At 39.8% G+C, this 27,216-nt stretch overlaps 1 protein-coding gene across 1 annotated transcript; it reads left to right on the top strand.

Moving 5' to 3' along the window:
* Positions 1–10,386: 10,386 nt before the first annotated feature.
* LOC122738825 (olfactory receptor 49-like) lies at positions 10,387–11,325 on the top strand. The gene has a single exon (XM_043980734.1). The coding sequence runs from the start codon at positions 10,387–10,389 to the stop codon at positions 11,323–11,325; it is 939 nt and encodes a 312-aa protein (XP_043836669.1).
* The last annotated feature ends 15,891 nt before the right edge of the window (positions 11,326–27,216 follow it).

Here is a 27,216-nt window from a genome sequence, read left to right as displayed (position 1 = left end):
AGAGAAGGGTAGATTAGATAGACAGATGAATGGATGGGTGTGTGGGTGGATGTTTGGATGCACAGATGCATGGATGCCTAGATGATACATGGATGCCTAGATGATACATGGATGCATGGGTGGGTGGGCAGATGGATGCATGGATAGATGGATGTTAAAGAGAGATAGATGATAAATGAATGGAGAGGATAGATGATAGATGAATGAAGAAAGGATAGATGGATGGATAAAGACAGATGTATGATGAATGAAGGGAGGAATGAGAGATGATGGGTGAATGAAGAGAGAGGAGAGAGAGAGAGAGAGAGAGAGAGAGAGAGAGAGAGAGAGAGAGAGAGAGAGAGAGAGAGAGCACATTTATTATTAAACACTCATATACAAGGCATTGTGCTAAGTGCTGGATATACAAACACAAGCAAACAAGATGTTCCCTAATTTCAAAGAGCCTGTATTTTAAGACAAAATATTAAGGTGTTTCAGTGCTTTCATGTACCTTGTTTGAAAACCAACAAAACTGATCATAAGTTGTTCTTTATATACCTGGGACTTTTGGACCACCCTTCTTGTTGCTAAGTCAATATATTGTTTAATTGTAAGTGTTTGGAGATTTTTATTTTTGGTGGGGCAATGAGGGTTAAGTGACTTGCCCAGGGTCACACAGCTAGTAAGTATCAAGTGTATGATGCTGAATTTGAACTCAGGTCCTCCTGAATCCAGGGCTGGTGCTTTATCCACTGTGCCACCTAGCTGCCCCCTGGAGATTTTTAAAAATAATACAAACCACTAATGCTTATATAAAAGTATGTAAGCAAGTAATTGGCCTATATTTGAGGTATCACTGGTATTTTCATCTTTATATACCTAGGACTTTTTGACACATCCTTTTTACTCCTTAGTCAACATGTTGTGTTTTTTATGTTTCTAGATTTTTTTTGAGTAACATAAGTCATGAATGTTTGCATAAAGTACACAAATATGTAATTGGCCTATATTTGAAGGGTTTTTGGTACTCTCATATTTTGGTAATAAGTTGGTTATGTTTTCTGTTAAGAAAGATAGGATTGGGGGCGGGGCACACTTATTAGCTGTATGACCCTGGGCAAGTCACTTAACCTTCATTGCCCACCAAAAAAAAAAAGTAATCATGGATCTCATCCTTCCACCCATTACAACTTTCCAGTTTTGCAGAAAAGGTAGGGTTTCAATCACCTCTTTCTGTAACCATCCTTTATATTAATCAGCATGAAAATTTTCTGTTTCAAGTTTGATCCAACTTGCACTTTCATTGTATTGGCCCTTCACTGTGATCATATAAATAGGCAGAAATTTTTTATATTCTCTTTCTTTCAGGCATATATCTCTCTTCTTCTTTTTTTGTCTTCTTAATCTCTGTAATGTAGTTTCTGATTGACATTGAATCAGTTATTTTGTTCTTTGCACTGCTTTGACTCCTTGCATTGCCCCAACCCTTTGACTTTCACTTCTGGTTTTCTAGTTAGAGCTTTTATTGTATGGTAATTACAAGGTGATGCTGATTAGAGGGATAGGAAAGTAGAAATACAAAGCAAATCATCTTAAGTCTAAGCTTGGTCTATATTCCATATAAAATTCACCAAAAACCCAAGGCCACCTTTGGGGAGAGAGAGAGAGACCGAGTCAAGCGCGTGCTGCTGCTAACCAAAAGCCGGGCCAAGTCGCACTCCAGTCAGTGTCTGTCTGTGCAGCGCAGCCAGGAGACCAGCGGAGCAGGAAAAAGCACCCACTTCCATTCTCACCTTGCCTTTTAAGCTCGCACCCCGGAAGTCGAGTGCTCAGCAGGCAATCTGGCGTGCGTCAGGTGTGCATAGCTCATGCCGTTGGTCTCCTCCCCAAAAGGGGGGTCCTAAAAAAAAAAAAACTGGCGTCTTTCAGTTATCCTAACCGACTGTTAAAACCCTTTCATTTTTTTTTACCAGTTACTAACCTCACTCTCTCCTCCAGAGCCATCTGAATCCAGTGGCAAGATATACATCTGGATGACTGGAGATGGCCCTAGATGTTTAAGGCAACTGGGGCTAAGTGATTTTCCTAGGGTCCCACAGCTAATAACTATCTGAGGTGATATTTGAACTCAGGCCCTCTTGATTCCTGGGCCAACACTCTCTCTACTTTGCCACCTAGCCCCCCACCTACACACACACAAAGAGAAAAACACACACATGTCTATACAAATGAATTTTACATTTATGTATATATGCCACATAGATATATACATACTATATGTATATATGTGTGTATATGATGATGATGATATGGAAAGACAGAGAGAGTTTTACATAAAGTTCCATATCACCATTGCTTACCACAGTGTGCCTGGCAAATATATACCACTAGTTAAATACTAGTTAACTGACTGATTAATGTTAATCACTGATTAATAATTAATAATTAAGACCACATCAAAGTCTATTCACGTCCTCAGATCTTTTTTTGGAGAAATTACTAACTATTCCTACCCCCTTGTTCAACACTTGAAGTTGATATTTTAAACTCAAATCTAAGATTTGAGCGTTCTATTAAATTTCATCTACTTAGATTTGACCCAATGTATCTTGACCCAATCATAGTGTATATTACTTATCTCTTCCAGCTTTATGTCATCTACAAATTGATGATACTTCTTTTGACAGGAATTCTGCTTCCTCTCTCTCTCTCAAGAGGCTAGATTCAAGAACTCCTTTCCTAGAAGTCTAGGTCTAAGAATGCTCAATATTGGGAGGAGATGTGGCATAATGGATATAGCACCCCACTTAAAGTAACCAGTAGTCACAGGAGAGCTATTTACACAATGACCATAATAATGTAAAAGAAAACAATTGGAATATAAAGGCAAAAAAAAGCAAACAATCCTTACTTAATCAACAATGTTTATTAAGTGTCTACTCTGTGCCTGGCACTGTGCTAAGCACTACTCTCAAAAAGCTCCTACTAATTGGAGAGACAACATGCAAACATCTATGTACAAACAAGATAAAGGCAACATAAATTGGGAAGAGTCTTATAGGGAAGGCACTAAGATTTTTTTTAATTAATTAATTAATTTTAGTTTTCAACATTTGTTTAGATAAGATTTCCAATTTCAAATTTTTATCCCTCCCTCCTCTCCCTCCCTTCTCCCCTAGACAGCAGATAATCTGGTATAGGTTTTATATATATATAAAATAACATTAAACATATTTCTGCATTAGCCATGTTATAAGAGAAGAATCAGAGTAAAAAGGAAAAACCTTAAAAAAGAAAAACAACAGCACTAAAAACAAAAGAAATAGTATGGTTCACTCAGCATCCATATTCCACAGTTCCTTTTTTTTCTGGATTTGGAGAGCCTTTTCCATCATAAGTGCTTTGGAACTTTCTTGTACCATTACATTGGTGAGAAGAATCTAGTTTATCACAGTTAATTAACACATAATGCTGATAATACTGTGTATAATGTTCTTCTGGTTCTGCTCATCTCACTCATTATCAGTTCATGCAAGTCCTTCTAGGTTTCTCTGAACTCCTCCTGCTCATCGTTTCTTATAGCACAATAGAATTCCATTACATTCATATACCATAACTTGTTCAGCCATTTGATGCCCCAATTGATGGGCATCCCCACAATTTCCAATTCCTTGCCACCACAAAAAGAGCAGCTATAAATATTTTTGTACATGTGGGTCCTTTTCCCTTTATTATGATCTCTTTGGGAAAAAGACCCAAGAGTGGTATTGCTGGGTCAAAGGGTATGCACAGCTTTATAGCCCTTTGGGCATAATTCCAAATCGCTCTCCAGAATGGTTAGATCAGTTCACAGCTCCAACAACAACGCATTAGTGTTCCAATTTTTCCACAGCTTCTCTAACATTTATTATTTTCCTTTTTTGTCATATTAGCCAATCTGATAGGTAGGTGTCAGGTGGTACCTCAGAGTTGTTTTAATTTGCATTTCTCTAATCAATAGTGATTGAGAGCACTTTTTTATATGACAATAGATAGCTTTGATTTCTTCATCAGAAAACTGCCTATTCATATCCTTTGACCATTTCTCAGTTGGGGAATGACTTGGATTCTTATAAATTTGATTTAGTTCCTGATATATTTTAGAAATGAGGCCTTTATCAGAAGTACTGGCCATAAAAATGGTTCCCCAGCTTTCTGCATCCCTTCTAATTTTGGGTGCATTGCTTCTGTTTGTACAAAAATTTTTAATTTAATGTAATCAAAATCATCCATTTTGCATTTCATAATATTCTCTATCTCCTGTTTGGTCATAAACTGTTCTCCTTTCCAAAGATCTGAAAGGTAGAGTATTCCATCCTCTCCTAATTTACCTATGGTATCACCTCTTATGTCTAAATCATGTACCCATTTTGACCTTATTTTAGTATAAGGTGTAAGATGTTGGTCTATGCCTAATTTCTGCCATACTATCTTCCAGTTTTCCCAGCAGTTTTTATCAAATACTGAATTCCTATCCCAGAAGCTGGAGTCTTTGGGTTTATCAAATAGCACATTACTAACATCATTTACTACTGTGTCTCCTGGGGAAGGCACTAAGATTAAAGATGATTGGGAAAGAAAGTCAGACTCCAGCTGAGTCATGAAGGAAAGCCAGGGAGGAAGGGGCACAGCTTCCAGGAATTAGGTGAAACAATCTCTGTGCTCTACCCTGGTTAGACTACATCTGGAGTGCTATGTTCAGTCTGGGGCATTCTGGTTCAGGAAGGCTACTGATAAGTCAGATAGCATCCCAAAAAGGTTAATCAGAATGATAAAAGGTCTTTAGTCTAAGCCAAATTAGAACCAGTTGAAAAAAACTGATTAACACAGAGAAGAGAAGGTTCAAGGAGAAGGGTTCTTTTCTTTCCTTTTTTTCCAATCTTAAAAGTATTTTATTATTTTCCAGTTACATGTAAAGATAGTTTTCAACGTTTGTTTTTATAAGATTTTGAGTTCCAAATTTTTCTCCCTCCCTCCCTTTTCTTCCCCCTCTCCAAGACAGAAAGCAATCTGATATAGGTTATATATGTATAATTACATTAAACATATTTCTGCATTAGTCATGTTGTGAAAGAAGAATCAGGACAAAAGGGGAGAAACCTTAAAAAATAAAATAAAATAAAAAGTAAAAACAGTATGGTTCAATCTGCATTCAAATTCCACAGTTCTTTTTTTCTGGATGTGGAGAGTATTTTCCATTATGAGTCCTTTAGACTTGTCTTGGATCACTGTATTGCTGAGAAGAGCTAAGTCTATCACAGTTGATTACCACACAATATTACTGTTACTGTGTACAATGTTCTCCTGGTTCTGTTCACTTCACTCAGCATCAGTCCACTTAAGTCGTTCCAGGTTTTTCTAAAATCTGCCTGCTCATCATTTCTTATAGCACAATAGTATTCCATTACATTCATATATTACAACCTGTTTGACCATTCCCCAATTGATGGCCATCCCCTTGATTTCCAATTCTTTGCCACCACAAAGCGAGCTGTTAGAAATATTTTTGTACATTTGTATCCTTTTCCCTTTTTTATGATCTCTTTGGGATGCAGACCTACTAGTGTTATTACTGGGTCATAGGGTATGTACAGCTCCATAGCTCTTTGGGCATAGTTTCAAATTGCTCTCCAGAATGGTTGGATCAGTTCACAACTCCACCAACAATGCATTAGTGTTCTAAAAAGGACTCTTTTCAAGTTTCAGAAGGACTGCTGTGAGGAAAAAGGATTAGATTCATTCTGTTTGGTCTCAGGAAGTAGAATCAGGAGTGGCAGAACCAGGGGAGAAGTGTCAAAAAGGCAAACTGAGTCTTGATGTCAAAAGCAAATTCCTAAAGAGTAGAGCTATCCCACAGTTGAGCAGGCTGCCTGGAAGGTAAGAAGTTGCCCATCCTTGGAAGTCTTCAAACAGAATGTGTCTAGCCATATATTGAGAATATTGTACAAAGAATTAAGAGGGAAAATTAAGAGGGAAAGGGGAATGGGACCACAAGTCACTTCCCACTTTAAAATTCTGTAACTCAATTATCACAAATCATGGAGTCCATAATTTTATACATGAAAAAGAATAAGACCTACAAAGCTAGAAGTGACTTGCCCAAGGTCATTTAGCTAACAAGGACTGTAAAATAAATTAGGGGGATCCTAGGTACATTATAATAGTTATATAGAATAAGATATGTGTTGCCAGTTTTCTCCTTTGCTTGGAGAGAGGGAAAAGGTGAAATTGCCCACCTTCTTTCTATACCTGATATTGATAGGCTTCAGAAACAATACAGAGCTGACTTCCCTCATGCACTGAGCTCCCAGCCTCTGGCCCCCACCACTTCCCCTTCCATGGCCACACTGGCCAGATCCTAGACATAATCTTGTTTGCCCATCTTCCTCCTCCAAACCTCTCAAATCATTACCAAATGTAATACCTGCACAGTTAAACTTTCTCAAAACTAATTGTATGTCTTGGCCAAAACAAGGAGAGGAAACTTTTAGTCCCCATGTTGGAAAAAGTAACAGCCAAGGGGTTTGGGATGAGACTGTGGCCTTGTTATGATTGGGTTATAATGAATCTCTAGGGAGCCCAGCCCCATCAACCAAGAAAGGGGAAAAGAACCCTGGGAGGGTCAACTCTTGGCTTGTATACTTCAGTGTTTCCATGGAAACAAAGTAGCATCCCAAATACTACAGAACTGGTGCTTGCTCCACAGAGAGACTGCCTATTCCACAAATATCTCATACACAAAGCCCTTTGTGCACACCTCACCCCTACATGTACAAGAGCCATTTATCAAGAAGCCCCTGGGGGCCCACCTCGGGATGAACTAAATGAGCCTCCATCAGCCAAAGTCACCCTGTGACCCAGGAGGGAAGGAAGGAGGATTTGTTCCCAATAAGGAACATGCTTGCTCTTCCTGTCCATTTCTACACAAAGTTTCTTCCCTGGAAGCCCAAGAAGATACTTAGAGGAAGGGATCAGGGGATGATGTTATGATGGACCTGGCTGATGGGAGGGATCCAGGCACTGTATTTCCTTTGCTATGAAGTTATTTGTGGCATGTAATTATAGTTAGCTGACCATCCAGGAAGCTGAGGATGGTTTTTTAGAAATCAAACCAATTAAGAGGCATGAAAAGTAGATATGAGAAAAAGACACAAGCTTATAGCTTCTGGAGCTGGCAGTGAGAATCAGATGTCTCCTTCAACTCTCTGATGCTTAATACGGAGTGGTAATAGAAGGAGCCCAAAAGTGACCTGAGCATTTGCCCAGTGACAGGTAACTTAAATTTTATGCATATTTAGGGGAGTAGGGAGCAACAAAGGGGTTTCCTGGTGACCTTAGAAAATCTGTCTTGTAGATTGGAGTCTAATAAGGCATACAATCTGGCCCAGGAGTCAAGAAGACCTAAGTTTAAATCCTGCCTTAGACACTTAGACACTTACTATCTGTCACTGAACCTCTGTCTGCCTCATTTTCCTCATCTGTAAAATGAGGACAATTGTAGCACCTACCTCCCAGGGTAATTGTGAATTTTTAAAGTACTTTGTAAACTTTAAAGTGCTATATAAAATTTAGCTATTATTGTTACACTGGAGACTAGCAAATCTATTGATCATCAAGTGAATCTGTATGGAATGTTCTGTCAAGGTTGTTCAACATCATGTATACACCAATGTTATAGTCACAATTGAATAACTCAAAGATTCTGACCTTCTGGGAAAAGGGAAGAATGCTAAGGATTCCTGAATCTCTCCTTCACAGTCAGGTAAGCTCTCACAAGCTGTTTCTTCAAGACTTTAGTTTCATCCATTTCATTTCTGAGTAAGATGGGAAGAAACTAAACTGATTATCAAAAATCACTCAGCATGTATGCTGGACAAGGTGGCTAGGTGGCAAAGTGGATAGAGCACTGGGCCAGGAGTCAAGAAGACCTGAGTTCAAATCTCACCTCAGACACTTAATAGCTGTGTGACCCTGGGCAAGTCACTTAACCCCTTCAAAACATGCGGGACCATCTTCTGTCATCCTGACCTATATCTTGCTACTGGACTCAGATGACTCTAGAGGAGAGAGTGAGGTTGGTAACCGTACACAACCCCCTCTCACTTAAATCTAATTCAGTGCAAGTCATGACATCAGGGTGGTCCTCTTTGAGAATGAAGGACAAACAACAACAACCTTAGGACTAATGTAAGTGCTGAGATGTCATCATTATTGTTATTGTGAATGAAAGAATGAAAAAGCATCTATTGAACATTTACTGTCCTCCTCTTGGATCAGGCCACTCACTCTCTTGAGTGCTTTTTCCCCAGAACCTCTAAGGTCTGTTTAGAGACATAATGAAATCCAACCTAGATTATCACCACCTTAAATGTGTACTTTTGTCTCTTCTGAAGTGCCTCATTCAGTATGTAGGGGCCAAATTTAATATGGGGAGAGTTAATATTGGGGTCCCGAAAATACTGAGGGATCTCTAGGTCCAAAGCTCCCTTCCCTCCAAACTGCCTTTTTAGATATTTCTCCCAGGCCAATAAGAAAGGAGACTAACATTCCACAAATGAATCAGATTTTAGTAATGAGGATAAAATATACAGCAAAGGTGAAATTAATAAAGTCAAAGACAAGGGAATAGGGAAAAAGAAAAATGGATGATCCCCCTAAATCTAACTTAATTCTATACAATCCCCAAACTCGCTTTCAGTTCAGCTAATTCAAATGAGCAAGGCTTGTTTGTTAACTCACCACCTGGGGTCCGTAGCTTCAATGGGAAACAGCTATACAGCCAGGGCCCACAGGACAAACTGCCAAGAAAAAATCTCTCTCCCTTCCGCTCCTGCAGTTCACAGGACCGGGAAGAAAGTGTGCTCCCCTCAGTGAGCTTTTACTCTCCCTCTCCCAAAAGGGGAGGTCCTTCAAATTCGATCAGAGTGGTTTCCCCTGCTGACATCAGCAGCATAAGTCACTCAGGACAGGACAGGTGTGGCCCATCCCAATCAGTCTGCCAAATTCCATTATTTTACCACAAGTATGTAACCTTAATTAATTAATCTGACCACTTCTCTAGTTTAGTCTACTGACAAAATTTTACTCATCAAAAAAAACCAAAATATCCTATTGAGCAGATTGATCTCAACCTTAACTTAATGATTAGACATAAGCTCTACCATCTGGATCATTCATAAAGTCATTAACCAATATTATTCCTTTAATATATCCTTTATAATTAGTACTTATATCATCTGAAGCTGACATTGGGGGGGGGAAACTTTGTTATCCTCCTGATACTATTCAATACTTCAATAACTATTATTATTTCCCCTAGTATAATTACTATTAATTTTTTATGTAATGCTTGTAGATTTCTAGGTATCAGAGACAATACACATATTATATTATCACCAAATATGTCAAACACACACTTCCAACATGCATCAATGAAAAGAAAATAACATTCTCATTTGCCCAAACTTTTTCTTCCTTTAGTTTTTGGGTTTTTTTGGTTTTTTTTGGTTTTTTTGGTGAGGCAATTGGGGTTAAGTGACTTGCCTAGAGTCACATAGCTAGTAAGTGATTAGTGCCTGAGGCCGGATTTGAACTCAGGTCCTCCTGAATCCAGGGCTGGTGCTCTATCCACTGCACCACCTAGCTGCCCCCTTCCTTTAGTTTTATACATAATTTATATGGAATTGCATTTTTCACATTTAAAATTTTTATATCATTATCATTATATTTGAGACACAAGTAGTAATAATTATCAAATAGACAAGTGGAGAGGGCATTCCTTCCCACGTCTTTCATAAATGTCCTATAACATAAGATTTGGAAAAAAGATATGCTATTCATGCAATCAAAAGAGGATTTCTGGAGCAAGAGAAACCATAGAAAAAGATAATCCAGCATCTTGAGAAAAATAAAGGAACAAAATTTTTTTAGAATATACTTTTTTATAAGAATTCTTTAAAAAGTGAACCTATTTTGCTTAGAAATTTAGGGTCTTATAAATAAGGGGACTGGTAAGGACAGGGTTTTACCTATAAAATTTTCATTCATTAGTCAAACTGTTATTACGAATCTTGATATTGTCCTCTTGACAGCCCCAGCCAACATTGCAATTCTCATACCAAGGTCCACAGAAGTCCCAATCTAGAGAAACGTCTATACATGCCACAAGCTTGCTTCTGAGAAGTCTAGGATATGCTAGAGGTGAAAGGTGAAGTGGAGAATATTTCAATACATGAAAAGAATGGAATCCTTCAGCTTAAAAAGCTTCATTCATTTCTTGTTCCCTTCAATTCTAGACCAAATGTGACCGCAGAGCCTCATAGCCTCTCTTGTTAATGCCCTGTCTCTCTGGACTCAGCAGGGAACATGGGGAACAATAGCACCACTGTCACCGAGATCATTCTTCTGGGACTCACAGATGCCTGTGAATCCCAGATGCCAATCTTCATGGTGCTCCTCCTGACCTACCTGATCACACTGCTAGGGAACCTCCTCATCATTGTCGTCACCCTGATGGATCATCGCCTTCACACCCCTATGTACTACTTCCTTAGAAACTTTGCTGTTCTGGAGATCTGGTTCACATCTGTCATCTTTCCCAAGATGCTGAACAATATTCTAACAGGGAATAAGACCATCTCCTTATTGGGATGCTTCCTGCAGTTCTTCTTCTACTTCTTCTTGGGAACTACAGAATTCCTCCTCCTGGCTATGATGTCCTTTGATAGGTATGTGGCCATCTGTAACCCCTTGCGTTATGCCATCATCATGAACAGAAGGGTCTGTGTGCAGCTGGTGCTGTCCTCATGGGTGGGAGGTTTCCTTCTCATCATTGTACCTAGTAGCATCACATTTCAGCAGCCTTTCTGTGGCCCCAATGTCATCAATCACTTTTTCTGTGACAACTTCCCATTGCTAGAACTAGTATGTGCAGACACAAGCCTGGTGGAACTGATAGGCTTTGTCGTGGCCAATGTCAGTCTGCTGGGCACATTATCTGTCACTGCCTCCTGTTATGGCCACATCCTCTACACCATATTGCGCATCCCTTCAGCCAAGGAGAGACAGAAAGCCTTCTCCACTTGTTCCTCCCACATCATTGTGGTATCCCTTTTTTATGGCAGCTGCATCTTTATGTATGTTAGGGCAGGTAAAGGCAGTGAAGGGGAAGACCTGAACAAGGTGGTGGCCCTCCTCAACACTGTGGTGACCCCAATGCTCAACCCTTTCATCTACACCCTGAGGAACAAACAGGTGAAACTGGTGATAAGGGAAAAAATGGGCAAGTGGATCTCTCAGGCCTGAGCTGAAGCTATAGAGCAGGGAGAGTTCCTCACAGGTGGCAAAACCTCTTACAGTTCCCTGAAATGACTATTCTTGAGGTCATCTTGGCTATACACCCAGATAGTTTTGCTTTGTTCTCCTCACCAGGACCATCTGCCAGACAGCTATTTTCAATGTAATGCCCCAACCTTTCTCATAGATACCAAATCCCAAAGGTCTCCTGGCCTACTCACCCTCTGGGAACCTAGTGGTTTATTAGGTTAATGTACATGAGGAGATGAAGAACATGGCAAAGTCAACACTGCTATGGTGTCTGGTTCTTCCTGGTGCCCAGTTCCTATACATGCCTGCAACACGATTGTATGTTTTTTCCTCGTGATTCAGGAAAACTGGATTTGAACCTTTTGAAACTAACATATATTTTCACCAAAAGCACTTTTGTTGTATCTGTTTTAAAAACTTCATCTCAAGTAAGTCAAGTAGTTCTTGTCTTCTGTGAGTTTATGATTTAAAATGTAGAATGTTATAGATTAACATGCAAAGATCAAAATGGACAAAATAAACAAATATTGAACAAATGCACTATTTAAATAATTTATCCACATAAATTAGGATCAAGGGGAAACTACATTTCATGGGGCAGAAGGATAGTTAGACTGGAATCATACTCTGCTACAGATAGGAAAATCCTCAATGGAGAGGTTTGATTTTTTAAGAGCAGTGTAAATCAACACAATTAGTAATGAATCCCCAAACTGTTCTAATTCCCAATGATTCTGACTCTTGCCTGTCTGTATTCACTCAAGCTATCCCACCTCCTTATTCCTGAAATATAGTAATTCCTTCTCTCCTCAAATATACTGCTGAGAATCTTTCACATCCCTCACATCTCAAAGAATGAAATAGAATACTACTCATCATATAAAAAATACAAAATTTGCAGTTGTAGCACATCTATTCCCACCCTGTGTTTTCGTCTCTGGTGTCATGTTTGCACACATTCATAGATCTTAGATATTTTACTTACTGTGGCCATGTGGTTTATTCAACATAGGGAAGTTGGAGGGAAACGTTAAGCACTTCTCCACAGAGCCATCTACTTTCAGTCATCTTCCAAAGCCTCTTCTTGCTTACTTAGTTCTTCAGGTTTGGCTGTGGAACTACTAAACCATACCCTTTCAGATCATGGAAAAAGGATAAAGAAGAGGTATTTATCTGGGAGCTCAACTGCAGATCACAACTTAGACCCAAGGAAACCAGGAAAGTACAGCTCCAAGGGCAGTCACTGATCTCCTCCATCCTCCTAAGATCTTTGGCAATTAGAAAGTTCAAATCTCAGGGGTAAGAGAAGAAAGAGACAGGTAGCTTATATTAGATGCCAGCATCCAGTCAGTAAATCAGGCAATAAGCACTTATTAAGCACCTACTATGTGTCAGTGCTAAGCACTGGGGATATCACCCCCCCCCCAAATGGCAAAAGATAGTCCTGCTCTCAAGGAACTCGCAGTCTAATAGGGAGGGGGAGGGGGATAACAGTCAAACAACTAAGTATAAACAAACAATATATAGAATAAATAGGAAATAATCAGAGGGAACACTCAATAACTCCTGTCATAAAACATCACCACAAAAATATTGATTCACAACTTCCCCAAATCAGTATATCCCACTCTCCTGCTCCTCCTATTCAAATCTGGGTTTAGTTTATTTATTCTATCTTATCATAAAGCTTCCAGCCCATTTCAAATTCATGACTCCCAATGCTTCCCATTAAGTGTGGGAAGGTCAAATATTAGACTCATGCTTTCAGTCTCTTTCTGTAATCACCACCATTTCCCTGGTCCTAAGAGAAATAATAGTAATTCAAATCAATGAGAAGACAATATGTGGACCCAGATTACATTCTTATTACTGTGTGTTTCCTTTATTCTTCATCTTTTTTTCCTCCTTCTATCCAAGTGATCCATTTAAAAAGACTTGCATAATAATAATACTTCTGCTCATTGTTTTGCTGGTAAATGTTTAACAATCAACTCTCTAAAAAATAAAAATGTACTTCTGATAAACTTCTAAGTTAAAGCAGAAGTATTAAAATTTTCTCCATCACTTTCCAAAGTCTAGACAATCAACAAGACAATAAATCAAGCCCTGATTTATAGCACTGGCCTATTTCCAAAGTGCAAATGCTCATAATGAATTAACCATTATCTCTTGTAAGCCAGTACAAGATGGTCCCAGCAAACCCCTGCTTCTGCTCCTCCAGCCTTAGTTGATCTTTAACACTTTTCTACCATACTTGTCTGCTCCAGATCCTGAGCTTCTTCAGATGGGTACTTGTATTTCAATATAATAAAGATCACATCCTTTGCAACTTAATGGTTGGTCTTCAATATTTGCTGAGGTACCCTGAGTTAATCTAGTCAGAAGCTTCTCCACACCTACCAAATGCTTTTTTAAATAGTCAACAAAGCAGGGCGGATGAGGTATTGTCTACAACTTTTCATTAATTGTTCCTTGGTAAAGATATAACCTACTGCGTGGAATGTCACTTCTGAAAGCCTGATTATTTCCATCTAATAGCTCACTAAGGATGCCCCTGATGCATGTGCAGATTGTCCCCATGAAATTTTTATGTAGATGAGAGAGTAGACAAGAGTAGACATTTGGATCTGTAATTACCTTTGGTATCTTCCACTCCTTGAAAATCAAACACACCTAAAACTGTGTCACTTCCAACATGGAGCTCCTCTGTCTCCCCTTGGACCTGCCCACCTGTTTTGCTTGTCATTGTTCTCCTTAGGACTATTTCTACCTCCTTTAGAAATAAAAATAGATAAGGATGAGAGGGGGGGGGGGGAGAGAGAGAGAGAGAGAGAGAAAGAAGGAAGGAAGGAAAGAAAGAAAGAGAGAGAGAGAGAGAGAGAGAGAGAGAGAAAGAAAGAAAGAAGGAAGGAAGGAAGGAAAGAAAGAAGGAAAAAAAGAAAAAGAAATCTGAAATGAAGATTTTAGAATCTATCTGTGGTAGCACAACACACCTCAATGATGAGAAGATCTTTTATTTTTGTTTTGTTTTTGTTTTTGTGGGGCAATGAGGGTTAAGTAACTTGCCCAGGGTCACACAGCTAGTAAGTGTCAAGTATCTGAGGTCCGATTTGAACTCAGGTCTTCCTGAATCCAGGGGCAGTACTTCATCTACTGTACTACCTAGCTGCCCCCAAAGATCTTTTATTTTATTTTATTTTTTTTAGTGAGGCAATTGGGGTTAAGTGACTTGCCCAGGGTCACACAGCTAGTAAGTGTTAAGTGTCTGAGGCTGGATTTGAACTCAGGTACTCCTGACTTCAGGGCCGGTGCTCTATCCACTGCACCACCTAGCTGCCCCAAGATCTTTTATTTTTAAAGAATACTTTCAGAACTTTTCCATCTTTGTGTTTTAGTTGTCTTTGTTTGAATTTCATCCTTTGATACCATGGGAGTGATTTTGCTTAGCTAGGCCTCTTGGCAAACTTTCTTTAAAATGACTTTGCCCTCTATTGTTTCCTTCTGTTTTATGAGATGACTGTTCATAATATTCCATCATCCTTCCAAACTCAACATTTTACAAATAAGTGTAGGGGCAGCTAGGTGGTGCAGGGGATAAAGCACCGGCCCTGGATTCAGGAAGACCTGATTTCAAATCCAGCCTCAGACACTTGACACTAGCTGTGTGACCCTAGGCAAGTCACTTAACCCCCGTTGCCCTGCAAAAAAACCCCACCAAAACAAAAACAAATAAGTGTATATTCTAAACCAGTGTTGCCAGGGGCTGCCGTATCTACTTGTCAAATAAGTAAAAGTGTTTGCTGGCTAAGGAGATTTTGTTAGACTGTTGTTTTCTTTATTATAGCATCTAATTTACATCAGTTAAACTCCTGTATGAGATTTTTACAGCCAGTGTCAATGTCCTTTCTTCTAATCCATTAAAATGTGAGCCCCTTAAGAATGAGGCCTATGTTTTTACCTTGCTTTGCATCCCCAGCACATAGCACTGTAGTGGGCACATAGTAAGTACCTAATAAATGGCTATATTTATAGAGAGCTTTAACATTTGCAAAGACATTCACAAATGTCCTATTTTATTCTTACCACTATCCTGGGAGGTAAGTGCTATTATTATTCGCACTTTACAGATAAGTAAACTGAAGCAAAGATTAACTGACTTGCCCAGGGTCACAGAGCAAGTAAGTATAGATTTGAACACAGGCCTTCTTGACTCCACATTCAGCTTTCTTGTTTAAATATGTCTGGTTGGAGTTATTTTCAGCTCAGGCTTCTTCTTTTTCTTTATTATTGTTGTTGTTATTGTTACTATTATTATTATTGTCTTATGGCTTTGTATTAATTTTGACCTTTGCTCTAAAAGGTGAGTGGTCTGAAAATACATAGCTAATTCAAGAATGACTGTCACATCACTAAAAAGTTGCTTCCTGCCTATTTAAATACAATCAATTTTATTTTTCAAAAATGTTATTCAGTGTTCAACAGGTCTAGTGCCTTTTTACTCTTTTGTGTTCATGGTATATTGGTAAGAGATTTCTGTGCAGTCTGTCAGTCTTTGGCCCCTCCCATTCCTTCCTCCTGAACTATACTTTCCAGTCTATTTCTTGCCATCTTTATCTATTTTCACCTTTGCATTGAGGTTACCAAGTATCAATGTATATATTAATATAATATGGATGGTCTCATCAAAGGATTTCTCTACCTGTTCATTAGGGGCAGTTGGGTGGCACAATGGCTAGAGCACCAACCTTCCTGAATTCAAATCCAGCCTCAAACACTTACAAGCTATGTGACTGTGAGAAATGGGTAGTTGTCTCCTCTCAATGTAGATATAACAGTCAGTCATACTCCCCCTGACTTGTTTGTAGGACAAAGGTCTCAGATCCCCTCTTCCCCCTCAGGTTAGCAAGGTCATGTGGTTCAAGGAGCCCTGGTCTCAATAAGGTCCGCTCCAGAGTTGTGTCCATATAAGGAAGTATAAGATCCACTCCTGAGTTATGCCTATATAAGGAAGAGGAGTAGGAATACTGCATTCTGATTAGCTAGTTTTGTGCGTAGATTGTAACCCCACCAGTAATGAAAAAGGGAAGGGTCCATTCGTGTTAAGGACTAGGGTATAAAACAGGGCCTGTGAGCCTCCTTTCTGGGCACCCACTAGCTGCACCCTAGGGTGCCTCCTTCTCATGAGAAGAAAATAAAGCCTTTGTCACTTCGCTGCTGAGTTCCTGAGAATTATTAAGAAGAGGATGGATTTTTCCCTCACAATGACCCTAGGCAAATCACTTAACCCTGTTTGCCTCAGTTTTCTCATCTGTAAAATAAGCTGGAGAAGGAAAAGGCAAACTACTTTAGCATCTTTGCTAAGGAAACCTGAAATAGGGTATCAAAGAGTTGGCTACAACTGAAATGACTGATCAACAAAACAACAGCAAACCCGCCCATCCACTGCAACTGATGTTGACACATAAGTTATATTTACTTTCATCATGATTTTTGTTTTCTTTTTGTAAACACTCATCATGACCAGTGAAATACAAAACTGACCAAGTTTTGGGTGAAATGATGCTTTCCTGATGCCTTTGGGAACAAGATAAGACCAAAGCTGCAAATTCCTTTCTTTTTTTCCCTAAGGAAAACTTGTGAGCTATACTTCAATTTAGCTACAAATTTCTCCTCTCTCTTTATAGCAAGAAATGTCAAGATTGATACAATTCAGGAGCAGCTAGGTGGTGCAGTGGATAAAAAGCACCAGCCCTGGATTCAGGAGTACCTAAATTCAAATCTGGCCTCAGACACTTGACACTTAGAAGCTCTGTGACCCTGGGCAAGTCACTTAACCCCCATTGCCCCACCAAAAAAAAAAAAAAAAAAAGGAAGATTGATACAATTTTTAAAATTTTTTTTAAAAGATTGATACAATTCAGTTTCTGCTAAAGCACGTATACACAATGGCCAATGGACAAAGATCTTACATTTTATGTAATGAAAACTAATAAAAGCTAATGCTGAGGGGGCGGCTAGGTGGTGCAGTGGATAGAGCACCAGCCCTGGATTCAGGAGTACCTGAGTTCAGATCCGGCCTCAGACACTTGACACTTACTAGCTGTGTGGCCCTGGGCAAGTCACTTAACCCCTGTTGCCCCACCAAAAAAAAAAAAAAAGCTAATGCTGACAGTTTAAAACTGTGTGGCTCTTATATCCTCTGTCCCCTTTCCTGCTACTCTTCCTGCATCACTGTGGAATATCTGAGAGATTGGAGTTTTATTTGTTTTGTTTGTTTATTACCTTCTAGGATTTGGTCTCTGATGAATTCCTGTCTCTTCTTCTTGCCACTTTCTCTGTAGTTGCTCCTCTTCATGGTAGGTTTAGCATATATGCAGATTTTTATCTTACTGATGTAGGAGGGAAAAAAATGGGTTAACAGGAAAATTAGGTATATTAATATTCAGGTTTGTCATCTGCCTGCTAATGTTTGTATGGTATTATGATAAGGTTAAATTAACTGGGTATCTTTTTGGTTTAGAAGAAAGTAAAATTCCTCCCCATTCAGATGAGAGGAAGGATGGTAACTAGGAAACATAGTTATGCACTTTAGGTTTTACCATAAATCTGCCCAGTCAGATCTCTGTTATGTACTACCAAAGGCACTAAGCTACCAACTCCATAGTACAAGGGAATCACAGAGCAGACCTTGCTGCTAGATTAGTTGCCAGGTCCATTCACCAGTACACCTTAGCCCTGGTCCCCTTGCACCCTATTGTTCCCCCAAGGTATCTCCCTTTCCTATACCAAGGAGGAGATTATAAATCTTTAGTGTTAACTACCAACTGCTTAAACCCATATGTTTGTTATCTTGGGCTATTTGGATCCCAGAGTAAGAATGCTACTGCCTCTTCTCATACTAGAGTCAGAAGAGGAACCTGGGATAATTTTCTTTGATGGGTCTGGAAAACTGCTGCCCTCGCTATTGCTTTTGTTGGGTAACTTGAACATGAAGCTATGCTTACAAATTTAACTTTGGTAATAGAATAAGTTTCTAATTCTAATGCATTAGGATTACTAGAATTGGAAGAATGTTCAAACTCTCTGGCAAATGTGGTCCTGGACTGAGGCGGAGTCTATATGGTTCAGAACACCTCCTGAAGGATGAGCTACCATACAGAGGTTACCTGGATGACTGAAACTGTTCACAACTGTTTGCTTCATCTAGTTGGGTTTTTTGTTTGTTTGTTTTGTTTTGTTTTTAGGAGCAGTTAGCAAGTTTAATTTGATGAAAGCAGAGAGCAGGTAGGCCAAAGAAAACATGTGGTGGGGGTTGGAAGGAAGGATGTTGGTAACCCTGAAAATATAGTTAGTTGCTTCAGGGGCAAGAGGATCATTTTCACACTGAGAAAGTTAGGGGATTCTTTATGGAAAGGGGACTTTTGTTCTGAGCCATTCAGCACCATCTGGACTAGCTCTTCATAGTTGATACAACTGCTGCTGTCCTCATGCCCTGCCACCAACACTTCCACTTCTTCCTAGGTCATCTTCTCACCCAGAGTGATAAGGACGTGCCATATTTCAGCGCCCATGACTGTGCCGTTCCCTTCCTTATCAAACACCCGAAGTCCCTCTACATAGTCTTCATATGTGCCCTGGTCCTTATTCTTTGCTACGGTCTGCAGCATTGGCAAAAAGTGTTCAAAGTCCAACACCTTCACATTCATCTCAGCAGTCTGATCCTCCATGAAGTCACACATCTTGGCCGTGCAGCTCTGTTTATGCTGCCGTCTCTGCTGCTGCTGCTGCTGCTCTATGTAATGGCTCCATCCTGCTTCATCTAGTTTTGTGTGTGTGTGTGTATGTGTGTGTGTGTGTGTGTGTGTGTGTGTGTGTGTGTGTGTGTGTGTATTGTTGTTTTTTTATGGAACTCTTAGATTTATTCTGTATTAGGGTCCCTGTTGCCCCTTGGTCTGTTTGTAAATCATTTGTGTTTTGTGTTGTGGTTCTTGCATTTGTAACTAGTTCCTAGATCTCCCTCAATTCATAAAACCCCCATGGGCCCCTACTTCACCCCCACTCAGCAGGAAGTAGATACAGAAGAATTGATCTTTGTCCTTTTCTCCAGGATATATGAAAAGCGGGGGATGATGTAGGAGGAAAAAAAGAGGTTAACAGAAAAACTTAAGATCCAAGCTCTAATTCAGATATTAACTCCAAAAAGGAGTCAGACCCCAGTTAATGGATAACTTACATGTTAGGATACTAGGTTATCATACCCACAGTGATCAGTACCCATAACGGGACCATAAAGGGTTAGGTCATATATCAATAGTACACAAGACAGGGTATAGAAATTCTAATGAAAAATATGAAACTAGCCATGGGAAACAGAAAGAGACATGTGCAGAAAAGGCCAAATTTGTCCCCAGATTCACCTTATGACACGTAAACCCCAAAAACAAACCTCCAAAGAAAAAGGTACCCACCTCGGGGTTTGGCTTAGGACCCCAGGAATTCCAAATTAGGATAAGCCCTCCCCTGTACCTCCCAAAGGTGGAGAATATTATAATGAGTAGGACAGGCCCTCCCCTGTACCTCCCTAAGGTGGAGATTATTATAATGAGACTGATAATCAATTTATCCATGCTATAAATATAACTGCCTTTCCTTTCACTTTTCGAGAGAGACCTTTCCGCTATTCTGGTTCTCTCCCTGTGGTCACCCACAGCATTGCAATAAAATTTGGGAAACTGAGTCACTGAGTCTTGTAATTCTTTTGGGATGACTCACAATCAATTTGACCCTAAATTCCAGCCCACATCATCACTACCCCTCCCTTTTCACCTTAAAGCACAGATGAAATTTGCAACCATCATTTTCTCTCCTCTCATACCATAAACCACTCTAATTAAGGCCCTGGAAGGTAGCCATATAAAGTCTTTTTTTTTCTTTGTTTCATTGGTTACTATAGTCAAAAAATTCATTGCTTAGTGATCAACCTATTACTGATGAGTAGTCACACTTGCTCCTCAGAAAGCAGATGTTGTACATTGTTGGAACCAAGCAAAGAGCATTTTTCCTGAAGCATGATGGTTCATTCCAGAGTTTATGCTCCACTAGTACAGCCATCGAGAAACCACCCCATTTCTTAAAATCTTCCCTTTAAGTTTCTCTAAAAATTATTTGAATACATTCTGAAGCATGCTACTTTTTCAGTGTTTTCTTTTAATTCAAGTTTTCTTGTACAAAATTACTAATATGGTAATATTTTACATAACTGCACATGTATATCCCACATCTGATTGCTTACCACCTCAGAGAGGGATGGAAAGGGGAGGGAGGGAAAGGATAAAATTTGGAATTGAAAACTATAAATAAAAATGTTTATTATTTTTAAAAATATTAAATTAAAAAGTAATATTTTTGGGGGGCAGCTAGGTGGCGCAGTGGATAGAGCACCGGCCCTGGAGTCAGGAGTACCTGAGTTCAAATTCGGCCTCAGACACTTAACACTTACTAGCTGTGTGACCCTGGGCAAGTCACTTAACCCCAATTGCCTCACCAAAAAAGAAAAACAAAAAAGAAATAATATTTTTCTCTAAAATTCTTTTCCAGACTCCTAGGAAAAGCTCCCTTTAAAGGTTGGAACAAAAGTCAGTCAATAAAAATTTATTAAGTGCCTACTATGTTCCAGGTAGTAAGTCCTGGGGATAGAAAAGAAGAAAAAAGTCCCTGTTCTCTAAGAGCTCAAAGTCAAATGGGGTGGGGTGGAGGGGAGAGACAACATGCAAAGACCTATGTACAAACAAGCTAGATACAAGATAAATTAGAAATAATCAACCAAAGTAAGGCAATGGAATTAAGAGGGATCAGAAAGGCCTCCGGTAGAAAATGACTTTTCTTAAGGAAAAGGGATTAAGGGTGATAACCCTACATTTAACTCTAGTTTTATTTACTTCCCTTCCCCAGAAGTGATTATGTTATTGACTCCATCTAAGAGCCTCTCCTCTTGATTTGTCCTGGAGAAGGGTTTGGTCCCATCTTTTACAAACAGAAAGAATTAAGATAAGCAATGAAAGGCAGGAAGTCAGGAGGAGGAAAAATGGAATAATGACTTGGATGCTCAATTCTGAAAAGTATTTTTCAGGTTATCTTTTCCTTGTTTGAAATTCCCATAAATGCTACCTGAAACTGTCTTGGGGCAAAGTCATGTCAGAGGGTGTAGGAGAAAATAGTTGTTTGGACATTTCTCTCTCTGAACTAGAAATTACTTGGCTATAGATTTGTGAGAAATAGAACTCCAAAAACTTCTGGAACTCAGTGTGGGTGATGTATCAAAGGCTTATTTATTGTCATTCTGGAGAGAACGGGTCATTCCCTAGTAGAATGGGCAACAAAATGGAGGTTTGCAAGCTTTTAACATGACCCTCCCCTTCTTCCCCAATTACTCAAGCTAGCCAATCAGAATGCAGTGTTCCTTAGCCAACAGGGACAACCCTTCAACTCCTCCCCCACATAGACACAGCTCAGGAGCAGATCTAATTGTAGCCAGCCTACGGTTTCCCTGAATCATGTGATTTTGTTTGCTTGGGGGGGGGGGGGTGGAGAGAGGAGAGGCAGACCTTTTAAACGGGTCCGGGTTGAGAGGAGCCCAACCCCCATTTCCTCACAAGATTAATATTAAATTAAAGCAAATTGTTTCTGGTGAACCTGAAGCTAAATCACAGAGCACAATATTAATAATGTTTTTTCTTCAATAAGTAAGACTGTACAGATCTCCCTGTTTATTCCACAGAATCTGTGCCACTGGGATTTCGTTAGTTTTGTTTGTTTTTATTGCCTTCTGGGATTGTGTATCTGATGAATTACTAGTCAGTCCTCTAACTATTTTTTGTGCTGAAGTCCATACTCTCAATGTTATCTGGTTTAGCATATATACAAGTTTTTTCACCACCCCTCCCTTTTCAGCTTAAAGCCTTGATGAGATTTGTAGCCATCATCCTCTCTCTTCTCCAACTAGAACAGTCCTGGTTCTAGCTCTCTTCACCTCGGGCCTGAATTAATGAAATTGCCTTCTAATTGGTGTCCCCAATTGTAGTCTCTCCCCTGCTCCAATCCATTCGCCATACTCTTGCCAAGTTAATTAATATTCCTGTTCTTAATCAACAGATCTCACCAGTCATTTCCCTACTCAAGACACTCTGGTGGCTCCCATCTGCCTCTAGGAAAAAATAGAAACTAGTTTGCTTTGTATTTAAAGACTATCCTAGTCTGGCTCCAACCTTCTGTCCTAGCTTATTCCACATAACTTTCCTTCACACACACTGAAATCTAGTCAACCTTGCTGACTTGTTATTCACATTACACAACATACCATCTCTCATCTTGTAGCCTCTATGCAGGCAGTCCCCATGCCAGGAACATATTCCTTGGTTTCATCAAATTAAGACCATCCTTCAAGGATCAGCTCATGTGTCACTTCCTACATAAAGCCTGTCCTGATCCCCTAGCTGCTGCTGATAATAGTAACAACAACAACAACAACAATAATAATAACTAAAATTTATATAGCACTTAATATGTGCCAGGCAGTGTGCTAAGCATTTTACAATTATTGTCTCATTTGATCCTCACAACAACCCTGCAAGAGAGGCGCTATTTTTATCCCCATTTCACAGCTGAGGAAACTGAGGCAAATGGAGGTTAAATGACTTGCCCAGTGCCACAGAACCAGTGTCCTTTTGCTCTGAATTTATTTCTGCAAGTACATGTCAATCCTCCCCTCTCCCCCACTGAAGACAATAGAATGTAAGCTCCTCGAGGTCCAAGAATTTTTAACTTTGTTGTTTTATTTTTTTGTGTGGGTTAATAAGGGTTAAGTGACTTGCCCAGGGTCACACAGCTAGTAAATGTCAAGTGTCTGAGGCCAGATTTGAACTCAGGACCTCCTGAATCCAGGGCCGGTGCTTTATCCACTGCGCCAACTAGCTGCCCTTAATTTTTTTGTCTTGTTTTGTTTTGTTTTTGTGGGGCAATGAGCTGCCCTCAAATTTTTAACTTTGTTGTTGTTATTTTCCCTGGTGCCTAACATATCTAACATATAGTACACACATAAAATACTTACTGAATAAATGAATTAATTAAACTATGTCAACTCCAATAGCATTTGCTATCTCTGCCACATAGTCTTGTGTTATAACTTTTTAAAATGTCTTAGCTCCCAAACTAGGTTGTAAGCTGCTCAATGAGGCAAAATTTGAAAACTGTCTTATGCATGTTGGCATTCCCACTTCATTTATTACATTGCTTCATAGTATGTATATGTATGTATATATGTATTGTAACAATTGGAATGACGCCACCTGCTGGAGACTTACTGTAGAAAAACTCCGCCATGAAGTGAAGGTCTTTGAGGGCAAGACCAGGAGTTTTTCTTTGGCGTCAGGAAATGACATTTGCTTGTGGGAGGAAGAAGCAGGGAGTCTGGCGCTCTGACTGGAGCTTTTTCCTGAGGACTCCAGTGAAGAAGGGAGCTAGAAATGCACTCTCCCTCTAATAGATAGATGAATGTAGGCCTTTCTCTCTCTCTTTACCAAATTCTTATTCCTCTTAATAAATACTTAAAAGCCCAACCCTTGCTAAAGCTTAATAATTTATTGGCGACCACTCATTAGATATTTTAGACAGACTAGCTAGAATTTTAGCTTTAACAGTATATATGTGTGTAAATATACATACACATATGTATTTCTATGCATATACATTTATGTATACAGAAAGAGAGAGAGAGAGAGAGAGAGAGAGAGAGAGAGAGAGAGAGAGAGAGAATGTCCAATAAATTGATTGGTTGTTGGCCTTTGTTCTTGAAGAGGATCAAAATGACATCACTGTGTTAGAGTCAAGTTACAGTGTGTCCTACTGTGGCTGATCAGAACAGTAGAAGCTCAAAATGTTCTTCTACAGGTCAGGCACAAATAATTCATGTGAACATTTAGGTTGAATACTTTTTTCATTTTTCTTTTCTTTTTTTTTTTTTTTTGCCAGGCAATGAGGGTTAAGTGACTTGCCTAAGGTCACACAGCTAGTGTCAAGTGTCTGAGGCCAAATTTGAATTCGGATCCTCCTGAATCCAGGGCTAGTGCTTTATCCACTGAGCTACCTAGCTGCCCCCTGGGTTGGATTCTTTAAATTTGTGCATCTCACATTTCTTTTGAGCTGTTTCAATTCTACTTTCCTCATAAAGCATAGCACCTTCTCTGATGAGGGCACACCATTCTGGGAAGTCCTGTGCCAGCATCTCCCATGTCATGCAATCAATTCCAAAGTTTTTTTGTTTGTTTGGGGGGGGTTGGTTTGTTTGTTGCAGGGCAATGAGGATTAAGTGACTTGCCCAGGGTCACACAGCTAATAAGTCTCAAGTGTTTGAGGCCGAATTTGAACTCAGATCCTCCTGAATCCAGGGCTGGTGTTTTATCCACTGTACCACCTAGCTGCCCCCCAATTCCAAAGTTCTTAAGAGAGACCCTGAGAGTGTCCTTATATCTCTTTTTCTGACCACCTTGTGAGGGATTGCCTTCTGTGAGTTCTCCATAAAAATAGTCATTTATTTAGGCAAGTGTACATTTGGCATTTGAACATGTCCAGCCCATTGGAGCTATGCTCTCTTCAGTAGTTTGAATGCTTGGCAGTTTAGCCTGAGAGAGGACCTCAGTGTCTGGTATCTTATGCTGCCAGGTGATCTTCAGAATCTTCCTAAGACAATGGGTGGAAAGAGCACTAGGCCTGGAGTTAGGAAGACTTGTTTTTATGAGTTCAAATCTTGCCTCAGACACTTACTGGCTGTGTGACACTGGGAAAGTCACTTAACCCTCTTTGCCCCAGTTTTCTCATCTGTAAAATGAACTGGAAAAAGAAGTGGCAGACCATTCTAGTATCTCTGCCAAGAAAACCCCAAATGGGGTCACAGAGAGTTGGACATGACTGAAAAGTGACTGATCAACAACAATAATCAATACATGTGTCTCAAATGGGAAAAAAAATGCAATTCCTTCATGTCAAGTGGGCGATAATAAGGGGCAGCTAGGTGGCACAGTGGATAGAGCACTGGCCCTGGATTCAGGAGGACCTGAGTTCAAATCCAGCCTCAGAAAATTAACACTTACTAGCTGTGTGACCCTGGGCAAGTCACTTAACCCCAGTTGCCTCACTAAAAAAAGAAAGAAAGAAAGAAAGGAGATAATAGCAAGTACTTAAGATGAGGAACAAGTAAGTGTCTATATGTGACAGAGCTCTTCATTGCGGCTCACAGCAGATGATGATCCTAAGTTGAACACTGAGTTAACAAATGGAACTGTTATATAAAAGGCAAGTGAGGGAGAGGGACCTATCCCAATCAGAACATTCATCATGCTTATGTAACAATAACAACTAGGGGCAGCTAGATGGAGCAGTGGATAGAGTGCTGAGCCTGGAGTCAGGAAGACTCCTCTTCCTGAGTTCAAATCCAGGATCAGGTACTTACTAGCTGAAGTGGACAAGTCATTTAATTCTGTTTGCCTCAGTTTCCTCATCTGTAAAATGGGCCAGAGAAGGGAGTGGTGAACCACTCCAGTTTGTTTGCTAAGAAAACCCTAACTGGGATCACAAAGAGTTGGATGTGCCTGAACAAAAACAATACCATTCTCCTAATGCTGCTTTGGGCCAGAAGAGTTAGACAGTCCCCTTCTCTCTTCATTGAGAAACTGTTCTCATGCACCTCAGTCTTTGGGAAGGCTAACACGTTAAAGAAAAAAAGGAGCACTCTTTCGTGCATCATCTTTTTAACTATGCCTCCACTTTAGAACCTGAGGAAAATTAACTTAAAATTTGGGTTTGGCCTATGTCTAGGTTCTTCCTCCAAAAGGAAGGAGTAGAAAGCTATTCAAAGTAAATCTGGCATGAACAGCCATTTGTTTCTTCCATACAAAAGAAACACTTCCATACAAAAGAACATACACAAGACCCAGAAGCAAATACTGATAGAAAAATTTTTAACAGTTGGAACTGACACCGACTATAATCATTGTCTACAGGAGTATTGCCAAGTTGTTCTGATGGTGTCTCTCCTATTACACCTTAAGCTCCTTGAGACTAGGGCTGTCTTTTGTTTTTCTTTGTATCCAAAGCACTTAGCACCAGTGCTTGACACATAGTAGGCACCTAAAAATGCTTCTTAACCAACATATCATTTGACTATTGATCATTTGAGGAAATACAAGGCCCATGCTGTCATATTTGGGAAAGGGCAGTTTTCTCCCCTTCCTTCCTATAAGAGAAAGAAAGAAGTTTACTTGCTACTTCAAGAGTTAAGGAACCAGAAATTTGCTCCCTTTTAACTAATGTAGCACCTCACTCTCCTGGGGGTACTGGGACCACTAAACTTTGTTGTCATAGAAAAGTTCCAAGTCCTTTTAGCACTGAGCTACATGTTTCCCCAGAAGGGGCCAGGAGGCTGGTTTAGCACTCCATGGAGTGACAAAGCAGTCCAAGGGGAGGGGGTATACTATTTATCCCCTATTATATGTAACAACAGCACTAATGTTGCTGCTGAATGAGTTAGTGTTGATAAGTGGTTTGGTTTTTACTGACTAAACAGTGAGCTCTCTTGCTACAAAACTGTTTATGCCCTTTGACCCAGTGAGATTTTGAGATTTTGTCCATCAGATACTATCATTTGGGGAATGGGGAGAGAGGATATTTGCATATAAATTTTTTATCAGCTTTCTTCCTCCTCCTCCTCCTCCTCCTCCTCCTCCTCCTTCTTCTTCTTCTCAATGAGGGTTAAGTGACTTGTCTGAGGTCACATTTGAACTCAGGTCCTCCTGAATCCAGGGCCAGTGCTTTATCCAC

The sequence above is a fragment of the Dromiciops gliroides genome, chromosome 2 (assembly GCF_019393635.1).
Source record: "Dromiciops gliroides isolate mDroGli1 chromosome 2, mDroGli1.pri, whole genome shotgun sequence".
Classification (NCBI taxonomy): Eukaryota; Metazoa; Chordata; class Mammalia; order Microbiotheria; family Microbiotheriidae; genus Dromiciops; species Dromiciops gliroides.
Note: the sequence above shows the minus strand (reverse complement) of the source record. Positions and strands in the feature narration are given on the sequence as shown.